The 19,558-nt window shown below is 35.3% G+C and overlaps 1 protein-coding gene across 1 annotated transcript in view; it reads right to left on the reverse strand.

The window, feature by feature from the left end:
• The window catches only part of ODAD2 (outer dynein arm docking complex subunit 2), a 69,176-nt gene that overhangs the window by 33,275 nt on the left and 16,343 nt on the right, over positions 1 to 19,558 (reverse strand). Inside the window, exons 10-16 of the mRNA XM_056484432.1 lie at positions 15,434 to 15,580; positions 14,952 to 15,161; positions 14,567 to 14,791; positions 12,244 to 12,354; positions 11,606 to 11,760; positions 8,056 to 8,298; positions 509 to 623 (exon numbers count right to left, since the gene is read on the reverse strand). Coding sequence (XP_056340407.1) covers positions 509 to 623; positions 8,056 to 8,298; positions 11,606 to 11,760; positions 12,244 to 12,354; positions 14,567 to 14,791; positions 14,952 to 15,161; positions 15,434 to 15,580 — 1,206 coding nt within the window. The remainder of the gene's footprint in view (positions 1 to 508; positions 624 to 8,055; positions 8,299 to 11,605; positions 11,761 to 12,243; positions 12,355 to 14,566; positions 14,792 to 14,951; positions 15,162 to 15,433; positions 15,581 to 19,558) is intronic.

Consider the following 19,558-nt stretch of genomic DNA (forward strand, 5'->3'; position numbering starts at 1 on the left):
TCAGTACACAACTGACCTGCACAACCACCACTATTCACAACTGGCACTTTTTGTTGGCACTCTGAGCAGAAAACCTGAAGATTACATTGGCACTGAGTCTAAAATATGCTCTGAAACCAAATGATGGTCTCTTGAGAACACAGCTGAAGTACCTCACAGTGGAGAACAACTAGAACTACCTGTGCTATTCATAGCCTGTGAATAGAAACTTTCTGTTTTCAGCATTGTCAGATTTTCATCATGCTTTATTTGGGAAGAGTAAACTTAGGTCCTGGTAAGTTACTAAAATGTATTTGTCAATACACAAAAGACTGTAAAAGCAAAACACATTATATAATGGGTGCTAGATGGAGGAGCATCCACTTCTGAAAAGTAAATACATACATTTTTTAAGCAGTTAACAGAATAAAATAAAGGAAGTGTAAGTAGCAAGAAACAAAGTATTGCTGGAAATTATCCAAATATAAAAATGATATATGAGTATATTTATAACAAAATACTTTCTTACCTTAGCATTTTCAACACAAGGACAAAGAGCCCAAGCTGCACTTGCTTGAACATCTGGGTTAGGATTTTTCAACAATGACCATAGCAAGCGAACTCCATCTAGACTGTCAATTATCCTATTGCAGAAACAGACCCAAAAAGGGAGTATTAATTACGGAGTATACAATGTTGAATCTTAAATTATATCAGTTTGTTTGGAATACTGCTCCAAGAAACACTGGCATAATTCTGACATACTGTTTTGCTTTATGCAAGTGCTTGTGTTTTATTGACAGCTAATTGCCATCAACATACTCACCAAACAGTGCCCACTACAACAGATGGGTGCCAATAAATAATGCAAAGACAGAATGTTTTCTAATTAAATCTCATTAATGTTGTTTATTTTTTCCAGCACTGTCATTCAGAGTGCTTATAGTAGATAAAGTAAGCTACATTATAACCAGAGCCCATAAACGTGAAAACAAGCATGCAACTTTTTAACGATCTGCATGCAAAGTGAAATCTGAATTTGAGCATACTGGCTTCTTTCATATAGTAACAAATACTTTCCAAAACAAATATTTATGCCCAAAACTATGTACTTAACTTTTTATTCAGTCTATGCTTAATGTATTTACCTTGCTCTATGACATATTTTAAAATACTATGTTTCTAATCAAGCATTAGAAATTAAAATGGTCACACCACAGAGCATCCTTTGTTGGGCATGAATAACGTGTAACTTGTTTCCCAAATGTTCCTTACTAAGAAGACCAACACTGAGCACTATGTTATAACTACTTAAACATACTATAATCAAAGTATCTTCATGACTAGCTGAGAAATGAATTATCATCAGCATCATCTCTACACCATCTGTGTTATGTTTACATATTGATCAGGCTTGGGGATCATAACTTCACATTAGGTTCCAGTGAATACCCTAAAGGGAAAGGAAGGTCAGACAAAACTTGCTAGCCTTTACCAATGTGCTTTTTTCAAAAAACTGTGTTAAACTCAGAGCAGATGAGCTGAAGTTGAAGAAAAGCAAGCACACCATTGTCTAACCTCAAAAGTAAAATACTCCATTGCATGTAACGTGTTTCTGTATTTAATTGCAAATGCAAGAGAATTCAAATACATTTTTAAGAGAGCTTAAAAACAGCAGAGAAAGCATCTCATTTGCGTTCACGACATATGCTTGGCCAGGAAAATTTAAAACTAGCTATAAAGTGAACTTTTTATGTAATTCTATCATCATTTGAAGCAGAAAAAATAAATAAGGACACGAAGTCTGTCTAAAATAAGCAAGGACTTTATTCATAACATTTTTATGCAAACTGTTTAAACAACTATGTTTTTCAAAATAATACTTTTTGAACAAATCTATGGTTAAGCCAAAAAAACTTAAGTTTTTAAAGATCTGCCAGTTTCAGTATAGCTTATTTTACACACTCAGCTCCAAACCAATTGCAAGAAAATCATCATTCAAATTCAGAAGTCTTAAGACAACAAAATAAAACAGTAGGAGCACAAACTACACAATTACACATATATGTTCACATAGTAATGACTTAAGTAAAAGCTTTAAAGCAAACTTTTAAGTCCCTCCAAACCCCAAACACTTTTAAGCAATTTTAACATTACTCTCCTGTCATTTCAGAAAGTTCAAGGAATTTTTTCCTATATTGGAATTAATTAAAAAGAACCCATGAATCTTTCCTCTAGTCAAACAGAGTACTGATCATTTACCAACATGAGGTACTTCCTCCCAAGGGGCCTAAATATAAATGACCCAGCTCCAACAAGTATATAAAAATCAAAAGATAGAAGCCAAACACTGAGCTCAGATTTTTCCACCACACTTAAAAAAACAACCCCTAGGCTGATTTATCTTTCTATTTTTCTTAAGGCTTCCTTTTCAATTGATAGTTTACTTTCATTTTCTTTTCAGTTTTCTGGTTTTCAGTATTTCAAGATAAACTAGTCTCCCTCTATCATTAATTTTCTGAAGAAGAGTTTTGCCTTTTGCCTAAAGACTGGAAAGACCAGCTGTCTTAGATCAATGGAACCCAGCTCAGAATATGTGAAAGTTCTCTGACCATTCAACATGAATAAAATTAAACTAGGAAACAGCAGAAACAAAGCAATAACATCTCCAAATCACATTGTTCATCACTGATTAATTGCAGTTACACTAGATTAACACAAATAAAAAGACCTCTACGTACGGAACAATGCTCTTAAATTCTCACTCTGGGAGAGTAAGAATATCATTGTGTAATCACCATGCAAGAACAAACCTTATTTTCACCTTGCTGAGAACATACATTTGCTAATCTAGAAAGCACTGCTAGAGTTCAATTTTTTAATCTTCCTATGGTTTCACTACACAATCCAGCAGATGAAGAAAATGGGTTCTGAATGAGTGCATCTGCCTTTACAGCAAAGGGAACACTAAAATAAATGGTCCTGAAAAATGTTTCCTCTATAAAAGTGCTTAGACATTAACTTCCTTCCTATGTAAAAATTCCTTTTTGAAGCTGACAAAAAAATACACATTCAGTTTTCTTCACAAAAAAAGAAAGAGAGAGGAACATAGACCTGTAATCTTGAACATTTTAGCTTTGATGGCATAATGTTAAACAACATTATGGTTTACTTTTTTACGTAGTTTTTGTACCTAATTTTCTTCCCACAATGTATTATAATAGTATTAGCAGGATGAAGTAATAAAGCTTCTTACCACAATAAATACAAGCAAATATAAAGTTTACTTTGGTTGGCATTCAATTCTGTATTCATCCATAGTTAGCACATTATTCACTCTGAGTCTTCAATCACTTAAGTAATTTATTTTATAATAATTTGTTGGTATTCTGTTGATAAAACTAAGCTACTACTACAATCTGGAGCAAGCAACCACTCAATGGACTGTTAAAAGACAAGTTTTTCAATAAAAATGCTAAACATTTTGTTTGAAAGCTGAATGGAATCTAATAAAAACTGAAATAATGCAATGTTTAGTTGATATAAATCTAATACTTTAATATTCAAATATTTGACTGCTTTATATAATAGCTGAGCTGCTATTGGATGGATGGATGGATGGATGGATGGATGGATGGATGGATGGATGGAATATATTTTATGTACAGGGCACTATTGATAGTCAAAATCTTAACAGGTATGAAACTCACTCAAAGTAGAAATGTAAACTTTATTATAAGCCCCTTCACTGTAAATACATAGCAATACATGAATATGTGGAGTTCAAAAGCAGGAGTCCAGGCTCTGAACTGCTGTGCCTCTATTCCTTAGTATAGCCAAGGCATCTCACAATAGAACTGGGCCACCTCTTCTAATTCAAAGCTCTCTGTCACAGACTGATCTTGTTTGATCACTGATATAATTTAGAATAGGTGTATATTATTCTGCTCCTCAACCCAAAGAAGTGGCAATGGCAGTTAGAACTGGCTGAAGAGGCACTCCTGTCATGTGCTCCTGTGCTGGTCAGACATGATTAGAGCAGAGGTGAAGGGATATTTTCAGTGAGCATCACCACTCCTACCAAAAGGCAGCTGCAAGGTGTAGGACCAAAATATCTTCCTGCTTCCAACACAGAACATATGTATGGTGTGCACAGGACAGGTCTTATTGGCAAATAACTTCAATGCAATTAAACTCAATCAGAGGTAACTACAATTTTTAGGTTAGAGCTAATTGATATTTGATGAGTGCAGATTGGTCAACTTGAGATAATTTTTAAAATTGCTTTTGTTCTCTGTTCTTAGGCAAAAGTTGCCTAATGAAGACTTTTCACATTACTTAAGAATTTCATTAACATTATATCATTGAACATCATGAGCAAGATGTGACTTACAATTCTAGAAGTTTACTCTGCTTTTTTTAATATATCTGAAATTAGCAAAGCTGTTAATCTGCAATAGTACTTCTCTTTCATGTTAATACTGAACATTTCCAGTAGAAATGTCAACATGAATTGCTAAAATACACATGCATACACACAGCCTAGACATCTGTTTGTCATATCTATCATCTCTCTCTACTAAAATGTTACTTACCAGAACTTTGAGAACTTCAGTTTAATTGCCTGCCAATTTAGACCACAAATACAAATGTAAATAAACAAAGTTATACTGACTCTGTATTGTGCTCACTGGTAAGATTACAGGGTTTAATTCTGTCAAAATGTAATCTCATCTTTTTTTAAACCACAATTTAGCATTTTTCTTAAAACTTTCACTAGCTGCTGCTGACTGCTTTGATAAATAGTATTATATACCAATGACTCAAACTCCATCTGCTTGGCTAAAATAATTGTACATTTTAGTTCATAAGATTCTAAGCCCACAGTTTTGAATGCCAGCAAAGCAGTTTATGGATTTTCAAATGGAAAGGACAAATGAAAACCTAGTGTCAGTTAAAGAAAATAAAATAAAGTTAATAACTTATAAAAAGTTCCTCAAAAAGATAAATATACACAAAAAATATACAGCAAGATCTCTGTCAGTGGTGGTACAGCAGATCAAGTATGGAGAACAGCTTCATGCTGTCTACACAAGAGTAAGGGAGTTCAGTCACATTGTTGGGTTTTTTAGATAAGTCACCTTATTTTTGGCTGTGAGAGAAGCTGGCCGCTGTTTTTTATTTTAAATATCTCAATAGAGTCAGTAGGAACCACAGAATTGCTTCAAGTTGCTGTGAAGTAAAGGATTGGTGCAGAAAAGTAACACTAGTGTACCATCCATTTGTAATTGTAACAGTATCAACTACAAAACATGGCAGAAATAAAATACGTAACAGACATATAGAAGATGCAGATTCACCTATGCCTATCTATTAGTCTCTCTTTGTCAGTGCAAGCTTCTTCCATGGAACATAAGATAATCACACAGTATTTCCCTCAGAATTTAACTGTACTGCTTCCTAGAACATTCTCAGTTTTTTCCAGTCCATAATGATGCTTAATTTCTTACATTAATCACAACCTCTTCATTATATATCCGAATCATTTACAGAAATTATGTGGGCTCTACTCTTGCTCACTCTTCACATACATACAGCAGCAAGGAAAAGCACATTCAAAGTAGAAAACTGCTAAACTGGATATTTAGCCACACTTTGTTAAACATACTTGCAGCTAATGAAATGGAAGAATAAATCTGAAAATTCTCAATTCTTATGAGGGCTTAAATTTTTCTACATATGAAAGTCAATGATAGCAGAATCCAGGAAAATCATCATAATTTTCAAAGTTTCTATGATGCCAAACTAAAAAAGTTTCACTGTAAACAGAGCCTGTCTGTACCACATGACAAAAAACCTCCAAGCCTCAATACCTCCAAGCCAAATTTGGTAGGAATAGGCAGCAGAGAAGAACTGATTATCTAGAACCTGTTCAAATATTTCTGAGAAATAAGTGATTATGAAATAAGAAATGCAATAGGGATCCAGCTACATGAATCTCAAAGACCATTAACACTGAAGCATCAACCTGCTGCAATAGAAAATTCACCTGCAAATGCTTACAGGCTACAAGTGGCTTTGCTCCACTTCTTTCTAGAAGGTTATCTTGGCACATTTCCACACCCTTGTTAAGAACTTCAGAAAATATTTACAGAAAGAGACTGACCTCCACAGTAGTTTCTAACAAGGACATTTATTGTTTTAGGCCCAGTTTTGTAAACAAAAGAGTCACACTACAGACTGTGTGGGTACGTATTTCATGTCTTTGGTGACTTGTTCTTCCCCAAAAGGAGAGCACTTAGGATGAGGAGACACAATTTCAACTTCTGTTGTACTGGTCTGAGAGGAGGAGAAGATAGAGGAATGGACATAGTCTTTTTTCTTTTTCTTGTTTTTTTTTTTGTGAGAGAGGGGGGGTCAGTATTGGGAGGGAGAAGTTGCTTGTCAGTGCCCTGTGAGAGGCAGATCATTCAATCAAGGAAATAATTTAAACATCTGAGCAGTTACACTGCTGTCAGTGTTTTAACTAAGCATAATTTTTAAAGACTTTGCTGATTTAGTATCTAATTTACTCATACTTGGATGAATCATGCTTTGGGAAAAATACAACAGCATTATCTCTTTTAGTGCTACGAGCATAGCTAGCACAATACATCAGATCCATGGCACAGTCATGCTAATAACAACATTTGTGTAATGTTTTTGTAGTAGCAAAAAGTATATTCACACTTAAGATCTTGCTTACTTGCTAATGTTTTGAAATACTTCTAGAAACACTTCTAAAGTTGGGAACTTCAACAGAGAATGTTTTATATGAACCAAATTCAGCATTTGATTCCTTTGTTCATTCTTTACAAACTCTATAATATAAATTTTGTCCCAAACCTGTATTTTCTCCTTCTTAAAGACAAAACAGACTTTGTTCCATCACAAATTTTAGCAGCAACTTGAATTTTTTTATGCTTATACTGAACACATTCCAGTACGAAGCTGCCCATACTGGGTACTACAAGTGACAGTTCTAAATCCTGGAGTATGTCTGAGGTTTTATAAATATCAATTTATATTTATTGGCATTTAAGTTTCTCGGAATTTGCAATGCTAATTCTCTTAGGTTAATATATTGTGCTAAAGGCTGATTTTTAGTGAGAAATGTCATTAAAATGATTTCATTTATTTATGCTTTAATGCTACATGGCTAACTGCTCATACAACCCATGTTTACAGTTGTGTACCATCCAGCCTTTTGCCACTGGGTGACAGCCAAAGCATGAGAACAAAAGCCTTATTCAGGAAAAGAATTCCCTGCACTGCTATATGAATATCAAGTGAATTATGCAAATCAGAACAGGAGGAGCTTAATAAAACTCTCTTTCTAACCTCCCTTATGTATAAGGAGGGAAATATGCTGAGAATGTCGAAGTAAATATCCTTGTAAGAGAACAGTAAGCACAGCAAATGCCGACCTCAACATTTAACTGAAACACTTCATCATAAAACTCAATGACCTTTGTAATTTGTAAAAATCTACATCACAAAATCAAAGACTTTTTCTTTGATTTTGCAAAGGTATAAGACGGGAGAAAAGGGTCCAAAGCTGAGTTCACAAAAGGAATGATGGAGAGGGACAAAAGAGATCTACAATACAAGTAATACTCTACTACAAAAAAAAAAGTTCCTTTTCATAACAGTAAATTTGCATGTTTCCCAAATTTCTCTAATCAAGCCTATTTTTAATGGCTTGAGAGCAGAAGTAAAAAGAGATGGCAAACTATGGACCTATATGCAGCACTTTAAAATGATGTTTTTTAACTTTGAATTTTAACTTTAACAAAAACCAATTTACTAAAGGTTTATTTGATTTTTCTCAAAAGGCAAAAGCTTTACCTTCTGTATGTTTCCTTAATATTTTTTTTATCTATAGCAAATTTACAGTAGGTTGCAACTAACCCACACAATCCTGTAAAAAACAAGAAGTAAAAAATACTTTAAATCAGATTAGAATTGGCTATACTTGCATCAGACTAACTGAACCGGTTTTCAATATTTAAAATGCCATGAATATTATTAACTTACAACATATTTTCAGGTTCCATTGCACAGCCTCCCACTGCTTTGTTGACATTCACAAGCAGGGCCTGATTAGTTGCAGTCAGTAACTTCACCAGAGGTGCAATTCCACCACATCTGCGGATAGCGCCTCGATTTTCCTGCTCCTGGCAACATTCTCCCAGTGCTCCAATGACATTTATAAGGACCTCTTCAGGCTGATCAGTAAGCAGTGTTACCAAAGTTTCTACAGTTTTATATTCCTGAAATCTAAAAGACAGCAATAAATCCAAAGCAGTTATTTTCAGTATACCATTATAAGCTTAATTTTATAAATAAAATATTATTATAACTGAAGTACACGTTTTAATTTCTGTATGAAAATCATCTTACTGAAAAAATCCCAATACAGGTAAACAATTCCAATCACTTATTCTAAGTGTGACACACAGGCTAATTTCTCATTCTACCTTTCTAGCTACATTTCCACAATTTAGCTAAGTACCTCCTGAGTAGTTTGAAGGTTTTTTTAAACTTGGCATGTGGATGCAACACCTACAAACAAACCAGAAGACTGTGCTATCCTTATTTCAGGCACTTTTTCCTGCTATGTTAACAATAGCTAGAGTAGCATTGTACCAGACCCACCTCCACCTCTCTGAACCCTTAAAGGATTGCCCTTTTTTTTACCAAATATGAGCTTTTAGAGAGCTTACCCCGAGCAGTTCTATACTTAATTCAGGGCAAATACACTTTGCATTTTCCTGAGGTCAGAACCATAGTTGTAGTACATTTGTTAGATTCCAACTTGTAATTAAGAAATAAGTTGACAGAAATGTGACTTGACTGCTTTATTAATACTTTCCTCATTCTTCATAGAACTTTTGATACTGAGAATCAAAAATATGTTTTTTAAAATCTTGAAGGTCCTAGCTTGCAAAGAGATGTGTGCTAAACCTCAAAAGTTCATCTTTCAGAACAGGATTTTTTCCTCATTGCCAGAATCATCTCCTAAGGGTTTTTTTTTTGGTTGAAAACTTAGGGGATTCTCAACAAATACTGCATCTTCCTTTTATACATTTTCTGATGTACCTTGACAATCCCATGTGGTATATCAAGCTAGATATAACCCAATGTAATCTAATTATCAGAGAAAATTTCTTTGAGGGTACTGAGTTCTCATTTGTGCTTTCTACCCACCCCCTAGCTTCTGGGAAGGTCTACTTGAGCTACAAAAACTATTTTCCAGGAATCAGTTGCTCATGTAGCTTTTCTTTCATACAAAAAAATATTAGCTTTTCTGAGATTTTTATGGCAGAACTAGATGTTTCAATAAAAATTCATCTTTCCAAGATGGATTATAAGCATAATAATTAAATCAACTGAGAAATTTTTGTTTTTCATCATCCAAACCTTTGCTTAAAGAGAAATTTTCCTCTCTTTGTTCACTGTAATTTGGAAGTATCCTTACAATTATTTTTCAAGAGTAAACATCAACAGCATAAAAAAGAGCAATAAAGGAAGCAAATAATCTTAAAAGCCAACAAAACAAAACTGATTTTTGCTGGCATTTCATGCTTCACAGATGGAACGATGTGAGCTGGCTCTGCAATGGGCAGGCTGCTCTCTGACAGAGCTGTTGGCTCAGGCCATCTTGTGTCCAGGAGCTGTATGGCTGCTGCCACACCACCTGCACCTGCAGCTACACAGCACAGGCACAGCACAGGCACAGGCACAGGCACAGCACAGGCACCTGCACCAGCTGAGTCAGCACATCCCAGCTGTGAACTCAGGTACAGGAAATACTCTGGAGCACTTTAGAGATAATTAAGTGCCTCTGCAGGAGCCAGCAGGGTTTGTTAGTTCTAGCTTCATGCCAGACTCAGGCTCATCCCTCCAGATCTACTTAGGTGTTTCCATATTATCCTCACTCCCTTTTCTTTAGTGCCCTCCCATCTTGAGTTTGGATAGGGTTTACTGCTTCAGACTCAGCACTTCATAACACATGAATTCAGCTGGAGCTGTGCCGGGCTAGTAACCTTTGTGGAGCATCAAGCACTTGCCAAAGATATGTGAGTAGCCCAACAAAAATCTGTTTGCAGTTGGACAGAATTATTGGCTACAGCTACACTAATAAATAAAACAGGCTAGGGCTCATTCTCTAGCCCTGAGGACAAGAAGCACAACACAGCATCCATATGGCTAAAATCTCTTATCCGCACAATGTAGGGTGGCCTCACCCATTCTGCCTAATGGGAACAATCTGTTGCCTGCACCGTTCCTAAGGAGTGTCTGGGCATTGTCTGGGAGAGCATTTGCTGGCAAACTGTGTAAGGGACTGTGCTGGCAGTTAAACAGTGTGGATAATCCTAACACAGAGTCTGAAACCTGAAAGGTTTGGCCCTGTTTAATTTACTAGTACAGAGAGAGCCATTCAGTCTGTCTCATCACTGACTGATCCAAAACCAGGATACCTCTGCACAACCCCTTCAGAAAAGAAGGATACATCCATGAGGAAAGTTAGTTTACTGTGCAATTAAGAATGCAAAAAAGCAGCAGGACAGCAGTAGAGGACTTAAAGACCATAGGTCTGTATACCAACACTTTGGGAATTCATTTAGGACAGTAAAAAGTCAGAATGTAAAACCTGGAAATTTCCTAATTTTTACCCAGTCTTTATCTATCATACGTGCTTATCCAGAAAGGTACACTAAATTAGGACAGCAGGAAGATGTTACCTCTTACTAATACTCCTTCTAACCTTTCTACATGCTCTACGTACAGAGCAGCATAATTTCAGCAGGAAACCTAGCACATATGTCATGGAGCCACCTTCCTTTTTTTAGGTAAAGTGCATGAATTTGTTATATTTATTTTAGATCAGGAGGTAAAGTGTTCTCAAACATTAAGCTGCTCCATGGAAGGTGGAAAGTGACAACTCCTGCTGTCACATTCTCAGATAATTACTCAGAAGCCTGGTACTGAGAGGTTGCTGATACCCACAGTAGAACTCTCATCAGCTAATTCCACTCATTTAGAAACTGGGTCTCCAGACTAAGCTACTTTTCTGAGCCCCTTCTGTAGTCAAGAAGAGAAACATCTAGGATACTTATCCTAGACTCCAGTATACTTCTAATATGCATTAGATATCTACCCTACAATGAGATAATTTGGTCTCTGTCTCTCTTGTAAACATTAAAGTCAAGTGTACTAAGTACTCTCTACCATGCAGCAGTGATTCTGGCTTGTAAGTTACAGACAGGAGGAGTGAGATGAGATATGGCCACAGGTCAAATGTTTAGTACGTTCTAGTACACCTCCTGACTCAGTGTCCTACAGCTTAACTAGAGGCACCACTTGTCTCCATTGACTGTTAAGATTCTAGAAATTTAACACTGGCTTTACCCTGATGAGGTCAGCCGCCAATATTTTAAGTACTATAAAACTTAAGCTGAAAACCCAAATGATTATAAAGACTGATTTTGAAGAATTATGACAGAACAGTTTTGAAAACAGTAGAGTGCCATAAAATCAAAACATGATAATGTAATAAATGCTTGTAAAATTAAATTGTTACTTTAACACGTTTTCTCTACTGATTGCGCATTTCCAGATTGCTCCTGTCACAGCTGCCAAAAGTTGTTTGTTTTCACTGTTATCAAGCAGATCAGATAGTGGTTGTAGACCTTCATGTTTTCTAACCAGGTCACGTGTTTCTTCATCTTCTGCACACTATAAAAAATACATATATATTAAACATATATATTATGTAAAAACATGTAAAATGATGTCTTCAGAAGCTACATTGTAATTAGTAAAAGCTAATAGAGAAAAAACATAAATATTGTATTCAAGTATCTGAATATGCTAATAACTCACTAAGAGAGTTTGACAGTAAACTGCTCCTGTATAGGCAGCAATGCTTATACTATCACATTGTCCACTTTAGGGGCTAACAAACAAAAAAATCAAACCAGCTCTATGCACAGTATGCCCCCTGTCTCTCCACTGGTTACCTGTGCAACTTAGTGCTTGCACACAAGAAGAGCCAGTAGGAACCTAATAATAATATTAAATATGCAGCTAAAATATTCACAACATTTCTATAATTTTTCTGCATTAGAGAAATAGTGAAATTAAGAAAATTTAAAACTGACAGTAACTTGAAAACAAGGAATTAATCTGGTTTTGATCTACTGATTATAATACAATTACCTTAAATATGGCACTTGCACAATGCATCTGGAGCTCCTCATGTTCACTACTCAGATTTTTCACTAGGTTCTCCATCATGCCTTCTGTCCTTATTGCAAGTCTGTAACTTGGCTAAAAAGATAAACTGCATCTTTTAGATCCTGCATATTAACAGTTAATAGGTTACAATAATAATACAATGCTACAAGTACAGAGTTTGATATTGAGAAGCCTTGTACTTCATGGAAGCACAAGCCATCATTGCCTTGAAAACACTACTGCTGATCTCAGAGGTCAGCAAATACTGCCATTCCCTGCAGTGCTCTTCAAATCACAGCTTTTATTTTCAGAATATTCTGAAAGATGTCCAGACTCCCTGCTCAGACCCAAGAAAGCAAAAGATGCTTTAGAATGGGATCAAGAAGTATCCCCTCACTTCATCAAGAGCCAGCAGCCAAAACAACAGATCTATTCCTAAAACAAGGCTAACAAAACATACTCTCAGAATTAACATTTTTTAGTGATATTTTCATCCAAATTTTAACCAACAGGCATTGTAACAGGGGATCATTTTTTTAAGTGGGGGAAACATCTGTGTAAGAAATGTTTAGTGTTCCTTCCAAGTTAGGCCATACAAGAAATCCTCAAAAATGACACCTTCTCAATATATACTTACTGAACCTAAAACATGCCAGCTTTGTGTCTCATGGAACATGCATTAATTTGTGTAATTTAAGAAGCTAATTTTTAACAGACAGTGTTTAATAATGTACAATCTCTTGAAAAAATTATGTCTTCTGGGCCTCAAATCCACCAAGATAAATTATGTATATTTTTCATCTGAAATGCAATACACCTCAAGTTCAAATAAAGATACAGAATCATAAACAAATAGAATCATTTAGGTTGGAAAAGACCTTTAAGATCATTGAGTCCAACCAATACCTAACACTGCCAAGTCCACCACTAAACTGCATCTCTAAGTGCCACATCTGCACATCTTTTAAGTAACTCCAGGGATGGTGACTCAACCATTCCCCTGGGCAGTCTCTTCCAGTGCTTGACAACTGTTTTGGTGAAGAAATTTTTCCTAATATTCAATCTAAACCTCCTCTGATTCAACCTGAGGCAATTTCCTCTGATCCTACTGCTTGTTACCCGGGAGAAAAGAATAATCCCACCTGGCTCCAACTTTCTTTCAGGTAGTTGGAGTGAGCGATCAGGTCCGCTTCGAGCCTCTTTCTCTCCAGGCTAAACACCTCAGCTCCCTCAGCTGCTCCTCACCAGCCCTATGCTCCAGACCCTCCCCCAGTTCCATTGCCCTTCTCTGGACACACTCCAGCATCCCAGTGTTCTTCCTGAACACAGGATTTGTGCAGTGCCTAGCACAGGAGGATGATCACTGCCCTGGTCCTGCTGGCCACACTATTGCTGACACAGGCCAGGATGCCACTGGCCTTCTTGTCCACCTGGGCACATGCTGGCTCATGTTCAGCCCTCCAGGTCTTTTTGTACCATGCAGTTTTCCAGCCACTCCTCCCCTATAGCACTGCAGGGGTTGCTGTGACCCAAGTGCAGGACCTGTCACTTGGCTTTGTTGAACCTCATACCATTGGCTTCGGCACGTGGATCCAGCCTGCCCAGACTCCTCTGCAGAGCCTTCCTGCCCTCCAGTAGGTTGGCACTCCCACCCTTGGTGTGTCTGCCAACACTGAGCGTGTTGAGGGTGCCCTCAATCCCCTCAATCAGGTCATTCATAAAGACATTAAACAGAACTGTCCCACTAGTGTAATACCTTACATGGCCATGCTAAAAAATACTTGTATTCAAATTTAAAAACTGAATATACTAAAAGTTGCAAAATGTGCCATGGAAATCTGTGGAAAAATCTGTGGAAAAATATATTCCTTTCTTCTATTTGCAATGGATCAGACCCAATGCACAAGGACACTGTAAACCACTGTGGCTGCACTGCCTTGGATCTTCTTGGCCACACCTGCAGGTTAGTTTCGTAGAATTTAAATGCATTGATTAACCAGAACACAGCACCTTAGGCTGCCAAAACTGTAAAGTATGATGAAAAAAGTAAGAAAAATGAGAAACTCATTAACACTTTCATTTCTACCTTTTTTCCTTTATGTATTACTCCTAGCCTTTCAAATTAAAAAAATAGGTGGCTTTTACTTCAATCCAAGTTGTGACCTTCTCAAAACCACTTTGATTACATAAAGCATCTACTTCCTGATGGAATAACTGACCTAAGTGACTGTAGAACATAATATTTCCTTTTAGTGGCAAACTTCTTTAATGCTTAGAAATAACTTAGCTATATGCATTTACTCACCTCTGAGGCACATTCTTGTAGTGTCCCCACTACTGGGATTAAGATGCTTGTATGTGGGCATTTGAGCCATCTAGCTAGCAATGGAATGCCACCAGCTCTACGGATTGCTTTCTTGTTTTTGGTGCTCTTGCTGCAGCTCCAGAGTGCCAAAGCTCCACACCGTGCTGTTTCAATGTCTTTGCCTTGGTACGATGATCCCACCGAAATACAGTCCAACAGCTCAACCTAAAGATAATACTAATTTCTTAATATCTGCAGGAAACTTCAATATCATGCTGCTTTCTAATTACAGTAAACACTACAATTAACCATGTCTACAACACATGATGTATTTTTTTAACAAAAATACGTGTATGACAGGTTACAAATTTTAATGTCTGCTTACCAATTTCTTGATTCCTCCATGTTGCCTCACTATCTTTCGTGCTCGTTTAAATCTGGCAACATTGGCAATTGTTTCAGCTGCCAAACATTTTAGATTGGTATCTACAGAGTCCAGTATTTTCACCATGATCTCTAAGCCTCCAAGATCTGCAATTGCATGTCTGATCAATATATTTTGACTAATTTCCTTCAGGATTTTTAATGAACCAGCCTAAATAATGGGAAACAGAAGTTAAGCATTTCTCAGGTATACAAAAATGATACTATTATTTAAAATGATGGTTTGTTTTTTTCTTTATATTTAATCAGCAGAAAAGAAGGAAACTGAAAGTCAAAGACATAGATGTCTTTCTAAAAAATCTGAAGAAAACAAGAAAATACAGAAATGAGAAATCAATTTTCTTTACACTCTAGCTTTGAGACTTGAAAAAATATTCTAATAGAAAAGGCATATTCATTGCTCTATTTGATAACGCTCATTACCTGACATTTAATTTCTTCTGTATCAAGTAAATTAATCAACACTTCAAGACATCCAGTGTCTCTGATGGCCAGCTGACATGTTTCCTGAGACAGATTGAAATCTCTCATTGAACATAGTGCAATTACAGTAGCTGTTGGATCACCTCCCTAAAATAAAGCAAATAACAAAGGAGTAAAGCACATTTAATATAAAACTCAATCACTTCTAGTCATGCTAGTAAAACTACTACTAAAGAAGAAACACGTTAGACTGTTTGATTCTATGGTGTTCAATTAAGCAAGCATAGTAAGAAATTGAATTATTGATAGAGTCTGTAAATGGCATAAAGATTCAAATGAGCAAATAGCTCAGGTGGAAAATTACAAACATGGCTTGCTGTAAATAAACCAGATTGAATGTTTTTTCTAAATTGTAAGCTCTATTTCAGTCACTGCAACTAGACTTAAAGGAAGAAAAAAAATCAAAGAACACAACACAGAAAGTTAAACCATATGACGGTGGATTCTTTTAAACCTATAATATAGGTTTACTGTCAGTAAAATCAGGGATGAGCTGACCTGCATGGAATTAGGAGAGCTGAGCTGTAGCTGCAACAGAAGCTGGAGTGAACATTGCCAGCTGGTACTAACATGGAAGTTACAATTTAGAGTATCTAGTAAATCAAACTACAGCATCCACCTCCTGCATTCCAGGGAAGCTTTGGCTCCCATCCTGATCTGAACTATGCTGCCCAAGCCCTCATGTAAAACTCTTTTAAATGAGAGTTTTGAATCTGTAAAGGATTTTTGGTCAACCCTTCCCAGAGGAAAGTGTTCTGCTAAATTGTGGACATCACAATGAAACACAGAATATGACAAAACTGAGTAATGTTTGCTAATATAAAACAACTAGATCTAACAAAACCAGAATTTTTAAAGCATTTTTCTTAAGTGCAAACAGAAACAGTACGACAAATACAATACAATACAAAACAAACTTAAATTTAACATGACCTACAAGTTGTTATAAATGTATTAAAGAATCATAAGTGAGAAAATACATCCAAAAAGAATATGAACTACTTCATAAAGTTTCAGACCAATAGTTTACATCAGACAAAACACTTCTGCTAATCAATGAAGTACATATTCATAGTACTTCATAATTTTTACTTAAATTTCTTGTACCAGATACCACAAAATTTCCCCACAAAAGTGATTAAATGTAAAGTAATTTTTAAACATGTGAAACATAGTGTCCTAGAGGAAGATGCCCAGAATTTTTTTTAAATTATATTTATTAATCATCTATATCATCTTGACTTCAGGAGAATGGAATGTGTCTTGCTTTAATAACATATTTTCATCTAATTTGAAAACACGTCCTAGAGTATAAAATAATGTAACAATTTCTCAAATGTTCTCCTAGAGAAATCAGTTTATCCACACATATAAAACTCTAAATTATTTTTTAAAATCCCTACAATATGATTACAAAACTACAGAGAATATTCTGCAGCTCAGAAAAACTAACAGCTGTCCTTTCATGAAATCTGTGGCCATTTAACATAGATTAAACTTTGATATTTATTTTGCTTGGTCTGATAAAAAATTTGTAACAGGTGTTTTAAAGGGAAGCTTGTCATTTTATTATTTTACATAACTGTAAGAAGGATATTGGTAACCTGAAAAGTGATGTCTCTCCTTCTGAGGACTTCTCCTACAGTGAAACTGCATTTATGCATAACAGTAATCCGTAATTCCCTTACCTTACATGTATAAGGGTTGGCATATGCTATCTAATAAAGACTAGGTTTTTTAAAAACAAACAACTTTTAATTTTCTTATACAGAATAAAAAATACAACCATATATAATATATACATATGCATTTTATTTTTTCAGCTTCAAAAGCGAACGAACCACTTTAAGTGTTTTTAATGTAAAACCACAATAAAATATTTTTCATATGTGCTGAAGCATCAGTTCTACAAAATAAGAAATACTGCTGATGGTTTCAACAATTATTTTTTGTTTCTTGAAGTTATCATTACAGTAAGTCTCGTAGTAGTTACAGCATAGATTTTAACATGCATGGAAATAGTTACCTCTCCATTAAGTTGACATAAAATCTGCATCATGTTGTTATACCATTTGAAATCTGATACGTTGGAAGCAAAATAGACTCTATTGGCAGATCAACAGTCAATTTTAAGGCTTGAAATCAAACACAGACTTATTTAAAAATGTGCCTTTCTTCCTATATATTGGCATAACACATTATCCATGAAAAGAAACCAGTATCACTGTTTCACTATCAGTAAATCATCTTCTTGCACTGAATATGTAATGTCTGTTACAGTACTGAAGCTCACAAGTGAGAACAACTGAGAATTACAGAACTACTGCCAAAATCAAAAAAGAATGAAAATAAAAGGAAAACACAAGCAAATACAGACTCCACCCAAAGTACAGCTACTAAGGAACACACAATATGTCTATAAATACAGTACCTATTTGAAGAGCGTTTTATTAATTAACATAATTTGGTTTAGGATTTAGAGTGAACATAGCTGAATGCTACCAGAAAATGAAATATTGTTTACTCTGCATGGCAATGTCAAAGATTTTACTGTTTAGACCAATGGCTGAAATTCCTTTTGCCAGAGTAAAAGTGTATTTTCTCTATTTTATTAAGTAAATCCTGGATCGGTAGTTAAATGTGCATGTTTGTGATAACAAGCCTACAGCTGAAAAACAGGAAATAAAATTTTTGTTTGTGGGCAGTTTTGTCATTCTTCTGTATAATACTCCAGTTTTGATTATGAATATATATAATCTGAATGGCAATTACAATTTACTTGACAAAATTAAGAACAGATATACCAAGTGAATATGGTTTTTTTTAAATATTTAAAAAACAAAATAGAATAATGTGATAGCCTAAAAACAGATCAAATTATTGTTATATTAGACTTTTAAAATTAAAATTCATTATTGAGACAAAAAAACTTCGAGAAAAAAAAGCATTGTTTAACTGGAATCCCAACCCAAAGCAATCTTGTAATTTTTATGAAACAAAAAATTAAAACAAAAAGTAAAGTATGAAACAGAATTCTTAAAGGTTTGAGACTTTTTTTCTGTTGAATTTTACTCTCTTAATTCACTGAGAAAATTTTGTAATTTTCTGCTAGAAAATACTTTAACATCTAAATAAATTTTCATAAAGGTTAATGGAAGACTGAATATTGCAGTATAAAATACATAATATGCTTCAGCAAGGCAATTTTTCCGTATTTGTGAATCTCTAAACACTCTGAGTTTTGTCATGGTTTAAATACTAGTTGCAATTTTTCATCTTAGTTTATAAAACATACAAGCTGCAACTTGTTAAGACATGAGTTATGGACGAGTATAGCTGAGTTATGGAATAATTCCCTGACCCACTTCCTGAATCTTCTGGCATTCTTTAGCTCCAGCCTGGCAGTATGTAAACCATACAGATTAATGTAAGTAAAGCCAGTGGAAAATCACAGGCATCACAACGTTTCAAAACATTCACACTGGACTACAACAATGCACAGAAGCTGCACTGTTTCAGTTGCAGATTAATACCCTGACCCTGACCCCACACAGTGGCAGAAGTGACATACATGTCATGACCCAGATACAGTGAGTTTAAATTGCCATATTTTATAAAATTGAAAAGAAATTAATTTTCAAACAAAAGAATGTCTATTATTTTCTGTGCAAACCAGGAGGTTTTGTTAGGCAAGCACTTATTCCCTCTTGAAAACTCTTCCAAGGCATGTATACATTATGTTAGCTTTCCTTTTCTGATTCATAGAAATTGGATTCTACTATAGACAAGGTAAGAGTCTAACAGTTCATGTGCAAACATATGAACTTTTACTTCTTTGGACTGGGAATAATAGAATATTTTCCTAGTAACTTCTTAAACCTCAAACTTGGAAAGAAGTGAAATGGTGACCCCAAAACCACAGAAAGCCCGGCCAAGATAATATATAATATCTTAGCAGTGCAAGTTTATCTTCCACTCTGTTGAGAATTTTTGGTTTAGGAGTGTATTTCTTGCCCAGATGCATCTGGACAATTTTGTAAGGGCACTTCATATGAGGAAAATAAA

This window comes from Oenanthe melanoleuca, chromosome 2 (assembly GCF_029582105.1).
Source record: "Oenanthe melanoleuca isolate GR-GAL-2019-014 chromosome 2, OMel1.0, whole genome shotgun sequence".
NCBI lineage: Eukaryota > Metazoa > Chordata > Aves > Passeriformes > Muscicapidae > Oenanthe > Oenanthe melanoleuca.